The sequence below is a fragment of the Drosophila guanche genome, unplaced genomic scaffold, assembly GCF_900245975.1.
Source record: "Drosophila guanche unplaced genomic scaffold, DGUA_6, whole genome shotgun sequence".
NCBI classification, from domain to species: domain Eukaryota; kingdom Metazoa; phylum Arthropoda; class Insecta; order Diptera; family Drosophilidae; genus Drosophila; species Drosophila guanche.
In genome coordinates, this window is record NW_022995754.1 from 987530 (window position 1) to 994550 (window position 7021).

The 7021-nt window shown below is 47.4% G+C and overlaps 2 protein-coding genes across 2 annotated transcripts in view; both read left to right on the plus strand.

Moving 5' to 3' along the window:
* Nucleotides 1-247, plus strand: part of LOC117589127 (60S ribosomal protein L8) — a 1307-nt gene extending 1060 nt beyond the window's left edge. The window contains 1 exon segment of the mRNA XM_034280812.1: nucleotides 1-247. This exon segment is cut by the window's left edge and continues 118 nt beyond it. Within this exon segment, the coding sequence (XP_034136703.1) occupies nucleotides 1-99 (99 nt within the window). The 3' untranslated portion in view covers nucleotides 100-247.
* Nucleotides 248-1269: 1022 nt separating this feature from the next.
* LOC117589114 (protein daughter of sevenless) lies at nucleotides 1270-6546 on the plus strand. Its single transcript, XM_034280791.1, has 7 exons — nucleotides 1270-1423; nucleotides 3280-3604; nucleotides 3665-4410; nucleotides 4486-4597; nucleotides 4658-4898; nucleotides 4957-5569; nucleotides 5632-6546. The coding sequence occupies exons 1-7, from the start codon at nucleotides 1358-1360 to the stop codon at nucleotides 6163-6165; spliced, it is 2637 nt and encodes an 878-aa protein (XP_034136682.1). The 5' UTR covers nucleotides 1270-1357; the 3' UTR covers nucleotides 6166-6546.
* Nucleotides 6547-7021: the final 475 nt, after the last annotated feature.

The following is a 7021-nucleotide window of genomic DNA, read 5'->3' on the forward strand; positions in this document are numbered from 1 at the left end:
GTCAAGCGAGGCACATCCGCTGGTCGCAAGGTCGGTCTTATTGCCGCCCGTCGTACCGGTAGGATTCGTGGTGGCAAGGGCGACAGCAAGGACAAATAAGCTCTTGTCCGTGGACGTGGAGCAGGTTCCGTCTGAGATCGGCGTGGCAGGGTTGTTGTGTGTTGCGCTGTTTGAGATAATGCAATTCTATATGGAAAATCTGTATGTTGTCAGCATACACTTGACACGACGGAATAAAATTTATTTGTAAAAAATATTACCCATGTGTTTATTACAGAATCAATTCATAATTATGGTTTCAATATGGCCTGGCCGTAAGCAAACTTCTGTTTTGTCTTTGAATTGAATGATTCATAATCAGTCAATAATCAGTAATCAATATGTCGAAGAAACATATTCTAAACCTTAAATGTGTGTTTATTTAAAAGCATCAACAATATTGTGTCGGCTATAATCGTTTCTTTCAAAATGTTTGTGTTCGTCGCTGAGTTTGTCCAGAAACAGTTTCATTCCATACACACTCGTGCTCTGATCGTTTTTGCTTAAACGTTATTTTGCAAACAATCTCTTACAATAGTTATCTAGAGTTGGTAAATCTTGTAGGAAATTGATCTATCTATCCGCTAAAATTATACTTTAAGTGCTGAGATTCCTATCTAGATAGTAATATTAATTCGAATATTAAAATAGGCGAATGTGATTTACGATCAACGCCATTGCCGACCTGTGGGTATTTAATTACGTACGAATGTTTTGAAAGTTGAAGACTTTTCCAGCAGATCAGGTAAAAGATATTGTAGTCGTGCTGTTTGTGAGTAAAGAGTAAATAGGATGACAAAATACTATTTTCGTGACTGTTTAAATAGAGCGGGCTGAGTGGGCTAAGTTCGTTATTTTCATAATAATGCACTTTTCAGTGTTTTGGTAGGCAACATGCTGCGAAAAGTGAGCAGCACTGTTCCCCAACATTTGGCACGGAATGAGCAACAATTTTGATTGACCTTTCTAGTTTTGACCTAATTTGCAATCAATCCAATAAAGAGAAGTCATAAAAATCAGCCAGTCTTGTGAAGAATTGTTTGATGATTCGAATAAAATTATAGTTTTAAAGCTGAAAGACCTAGCTAGCTAGTAATATTAAACAGAAGATCAAAGTCGAGGAAAATGATTTTAGCTTTACGGTATTTACAGTTTATTTGGAAAATGAAAAAGTATACTTCGGTATATTTCCGAGGGTCTCTCGGTATATCTTATCGATAAGTCCCCGGTCACACTGACTTTCAGTCAGTGCGCGGAAGGGGAAAAAAAAACAAAAATAATTTATATATTTTCCACTGTCCGCTGCGCTGCTGAAAAAATGGATCGCACTTTCTACGAAGGGTGGCTAATTAAATCGCCACCAACAAAACGAATTTGGCGTGCAGTAAGTTTCCCTATGGACTCGTTTTGCTCCAACTCCTTTCCGTTCGGGCTTCGGGATGGTTAAGTTAAGCTATTTAAGCAGTTTTCCCCCCGCCCCCAACTCTTCGAATACGAATACCAAGTGATCAGTGAAATGTGCATAAAAATGCAAACCGCAAAAGCTAACGGTAAACGGCAGCCAATCATAGAGATATGTTCCCACAATCTCCAACGGGAGGAAATTGTTTTTGCCAACTCTCCTACTACACTGAGTCAGAAAAGCAAACGCACCAAAGCCAACTAATCGCAGTGGCATTTTTGTACAATTACTCTGTGCCTCCATCTATGTGTGTGTCGAGTGTTTGTGTGTTTGTATGTTCCTGTTTGTGTCTGCATTTGTTTGTCATAAAATAATTCATTAATAAGCAGCAGACCAGACTGGCTGATGCCGCTGCCGCCGTGACCGGGGGAAGCGGAAATTGATTGAAATGCAAACAAGCTAAAACCGCAGAGGGAGCAAGTGTCCAGTTTATATTGTAACTGCAAAATGTGAATGAAATGAACGATAGCCTCCGTCCGTCTTCCGATGCGCTGTATACATGTACATGCATATGAATGTACATTCAAGTGTGTGTGTGTGTTTTGTTTGTTTGTTTGCTTACGGCGTGGGAACATGTTTTGGCGCTGGTCTAAATTTACGCTTAATTAATTCTTTCGTTTAATGTTTACTTTGCTTGGGCTTCGATGTGCGCCGCAGAGGCGTTTGCTCGCTCGTGTATTAAATTACCAGCAACTGTTGCGTTTAATCAAATTAATCCTGTTGAGTTTATTCAAGTAGAAAGTATGCACAATGTATGTATGGAGTCTGTACATATGTTTTATATGGATGTACTGGCGATAAGCCACATCACATCACGCACCGCACCAAAGCGACGGGCGGGAGGGAGACGAGAAACAAAAAACAATGACGCACTTGTCTTTCCAGCTTGCTATTGTTGTTTCTGTTTACTGGCATTTCTAGGGGCTGTGCTGTGTGTATCGTGTATAAGCCTGCATGCACGCATGTGTGCGTGTTGGTTGGTACATTTGAAACCACTTATAACGGAACCCAGACTTCCAGGAACACACTTTAGGCGGCCCACTAAAGCAACGGCGAAGGCATATATGTAGTAAGAGGTTGGGCAGCATGGCAGATCGGGAGTCAAATCTACTAGCAGACCCGGACTCTGACCTGACCTTCTATTTACTGTATTTCACTGTACTTATAAGAAAATATTAATGCTTTTCATATGCCTCAAGGAAATTAGCTCCCGCACAGCCGTCTCGTCTCTCTGGGGTGCCAATTTCTGGAGCTGCCTGCTTGTGTGTGGCATTATGTTTATTGTTTATAATTCAATTAAGCGTGAAATTCGGATATTCAACAGACTACAATATAAACATACATACAAGCAAACACGAGCAGATACACACCCACAAATACACATACAAAGCTGAAGTCCGAGCTGGAGTTTAGCCATGACACAAACCCAACAGACCCCACCTCCACCTCCCACTCCACCATACAGCTGTTTAGCAATCATTTTAACGGCACTCTGTGGGCGAGTGTGCATCTGGGTGTATCTGTGTGCCCGCTGATTACCCAAGAAAATGTCAATGCAAATATAATTCGCGGAAAAGCAGAGGCAGCAGCAGCAGTAGCGTCGTTGCTTACTCACCCTTGATACGATACGAGTAGTGGACGGACAGACAGTCGGCGCCAGTGAACGCTGCACCCCTGATAGCCCATAGACGTCCGTCCATCCATCGCCTCTACTTCCATCATTTGTTTACTAACTTTAGCGCTTTGTCTTATTCTCGTGTTTCTTGTGCGTTTCGTAGCGCTGGCGGCGACGCTGGTTCACGCTGAAGCAGGGCGAGATACCCGAACAGTTCTGCCTTGAATACTACACCGATCACAATTGCCGCAAGCTGAAGGGCGTCATCGATTTGGATCAATGCGAGCAAGTGGACTGCGGCCTGCGGCTGGAGAATCGCAAGCAAAAGTTTCAGTACATGTTCGACATCAAGACGCCGAAGCGCACGTACTACCTGGCTGCCGAAACAGAGTCGGACATGCGGGACTGGGTCAACTGCATCTGTCAGGTGTGTCACCTGCATGACACCAAGCAATCGAATGAGCTGCCACTAGGCTCCGTGGGAACAGGTGAGTGCACTCTACAGACCCCCCAAGTGAAGTCTTGTCTGACTTGTGTTCCTTTTCCAGACGAGAATCGCACGCAGAACACCAGCTCCAGCGGTGGCCTGAGCAATTCCACACAAAATACAACCACAACTTCGTTGCACTCGTCGGCGGGCACCATCGCCGCTCAGGCTACGGCAACGGGCGGAGCTGCACAGATGCGTCGTCCTGTGGTCATTGATCAGCAGCCAATGCCACAGAATCCAGGCAACAACAATTCGGACTCGGTCTATGTCAACACGGAGTACAGCAATCGGGAGACAATGCTCTGCGATGGAAACTTTGATCAGCAAGACTTGCTATCGGCCGCACAACAGCAGCCGCCACCCTCGCCGGCCACGGCGCTCTACTTGAATCACAGTGCCCTGATCCAGGCTCAGGCAGCGGCCGCAGCTGCTGAGCAGCAACAACAGCAACAGCAGGCTGCTCGTCTGGCGGTCAATGCAAACGGAGTGGTGCGAAAGCTGCCGGAGCATCTGGTGCTCACTCAACAAACACTGGCAGAGGCAGCAGCCGAGCAGCAGCAGAGCAGCGTGCAGGCATCGCCGGCATTGAGCACCGCCTCTGGACCGTACATACCCATCAGCGAGTGCTTCTCGGGCAGCCCCAAGTTCCTGCCGGGCCCAGACGGGGTCATACCCAACAATCCCACAACGCCGTTGAACAATTTGGATCCCAAGTTCTACGACACACCGCGGAGTCATAACAATATTGGCCTAAACCTGACCAACGATCAATCCTACTCCCCCAAGATAACCAACTTGAGTTTGGTAAGTGGAAACAGAGAGAGAGAGAGAGAGAGAGATCCAGTCAGATTAATGACTAATGTTTTGTTCTCTTTGCAGCAACAGCTGGCGGCTAATTCTGTTGGCAAACAACGCTCCGACTCGGACTCGGAGAGCGTCTTCACCGATGACGATGAGTGGGCGCATCCCCTGCCACTCCGCGAGAATGTGGGCAAGTAGTCATCATCTCAGCCTCACTCGGAATTGTTTAACTAATAATTAATATTCATAGATCGCAGCACGCGGCCCTCGGATAGTTCCATCGAGAACGAATCATTTGTGCTGACTTATTCGCAGCGTTTCTCCAAAATGCCCGAGGATGGTGCAGCCGTTGCTCCGCCACCCGACAAGCAGTCAAAGCTGGAGGCCCCATCCACGCTGGCAGACGTAGGCGATCATCGCACACTGGAGAAACTGGCCAAGGTGCTGAAGAACAAGAATAATCTCATACTAGACTTTAAGGAGAATGAAAAGTGAGTGGCCAGAAACCAGCCAAGGATTTAAATAGCTAAAATTTCACTCCAATTGCAGAATCACTCGCGATCTGCCGCAGCTTTCGGATACGGAAAACACATCGCCAGCAATTGTGGCACGGAGGAATGCCAATTCTGGTTTCATTGAGGAGAGCTACGACATTCCACGCTCACATCAGCTGCCCTACTACAATGTCAGCCAGCTGCTGGGCGAGCGACCGGTCACCAGTCCACACAACAGCAATCCCATTGCTGCCTCCACGCCGAACTTGATGGCAGCGGCTGACCCGGGTGCCGTTGCGGCACTGCCAGTGGCAGTGGCAGCCAGTGCCTGCCCGACTCCGGCTACCATTGCAGCCTCCTCGCCCACTAGTGCGCGTACGCTGCCACGCACGCACTGCTACACGAATGCAGCGCCCACCAAAATGGAGGAAAACGTGTTTCGGTATGACTTCATTGAGCAATTGGACTGTCCGCCAGTGAACCGCAAACTGAAACCAAAGGCAGTCGGCACTCCAGCGGCCGTGGAGGATAAGCCACCGGAGGAATTCCCGGCCAAGCCACCGGTGGGCGTCGAGCATTTAACCAGCAAACTGGGCGCCGCTCAGCTGCACTCCCAGCCGATTGGACCGCCCAGCGTGGATCGCAAATGTAAACCAAATGCGTACAAGGTAAGGCTGAAGGAACTTCTCGTTCAATTTCGATTCTAAGTTTTCGTTTCCTCAATTTGCAGCTTGGCCCTTCGGCCACCATGTCGCCGTCATCGCGTCGCTCTTCTGGAGCTCCACTCTCCATGGTGCTGCCGCACGAAACCGATCTACACTCATCGGCGGTGGCGGTGGCTGCCTACTTCCACGAGACGCGCACTCTGCCACGCCAGCAGCATCGCCAGCATCCCAACAGTCCCGGCAGCCTCTCGGTGCAACATCAGCGCACAGCGTCGGCCGCGGCTGCCATGATGACCTCCTCGGGCGCAGGACCGAAGCAGCAGCAGATGCCGGCGCAGACAGAGCACAAGCTGCAGTACTTTGATCTGGATGTGACCAACAAGCCGCCGCTTCTCAATCGCTCGAGCATGAGCGTGGGCAATCTCTATTCCCAGGGTGGCAGCGCAGGAGCTGGCCATCGTCTGGCAGCTGTGGATGCCGGCGGAGCACGGGCTCCGGTGCCAAGCAGCGTGGTCTACAATTCCGTGGACTTTGTCAAGACGGAGGCATTCAAGCGGATACGCGAGGAGCGCAACAAGGACAGCAACGAAAGCAAATGATAGCGACTCCCACGCCCTCCCTCTTGACTGCGTGCAATCTCCAAGGATCACCTGTAGTGCCTACCTGCAAATTCCATGTGGCTTTTGCGCTTGAAATCATCTCGAAATGTAAACCCCTTTAAATATGCGAAACGATCAGCGTTTTATCTCTTCTCTCTTTGTGTGTGCTTCCGTGAATCTGTAGTCCTCGTACATCATTTGTTGCTCGTTTCGCATTTTCAATCGTGCTTCCAACACTTCCACAATACATATTAATAGATTATAGTTCGAATAAGCGTCTGAATCAAAATGCAAAATGCAAAACATGACAAGCCAGCGAGCGATTTTAGTGCTAATTTTTACAATGCAATGCAAGAACACATTTTATATACACACCCGCAACATATTTATAAATACACGAATTTTATATGGTAACAAATTATATACAAACAAATAAACCACGCGAGTGCGAACTTAATGTGCGTGCGACACAAGCTGCAGCTTGTTATTGTGCTTTAAAACGTAAAATATATATTATATTTAATAACATTTTACAAGCTTATGTTTCACTGGCATTGAACCAGCAGCATTCTTCATTCATTTCCAACACTTCATTGATGAGAAATAATTACAACGGGATTAAGTGTGCGTGTGTGACGTGGTCCACTGTGGTGAGGACCAATAAATTATTCACCACGCACAGAGAGTCTGGCGCTAGAAAGGGATAGAGCTGGCGCTGTTGGTGCCCTGTGGTGAAGACTTCAGCTTGATCCCAATTTAAACTAAACTTTGTGTAAATGATGCCAAGCAACGCAACAACAATTGTGTTTTTGCTGAAAAACAAAGACTGCCTTGGCAACAGGAACAGAATTCGAAA

What these genes read in the sequence shown, in the direction of transcription:
- LOC117589114 (XM_034280791.1), top strand. Translation starts at nt 1,358, where the DNA reads ATGGATCGCACTTTCTACGAAGGGTGGCTAATTAAATCGCCACCAACA. An exon ending in AGATAACCAACTTGAGTTTG is followed by an intron (nt 4,411 to 4,485) that starts GTAAGTGGAAAC and finishes TTCTCTTTGCAG; the next exon opens with CAACAGCTGGCGGCTAATTC. An exon ending in GTAAACCAAATGCGTACAAG is followed by an intron (nt 5,570 to 5,631) that starts GTAAGGCTGAAG and finishes CTCAATTTGCAG; the next exon opens with CTTGGCCCTTCGGCCACCAT.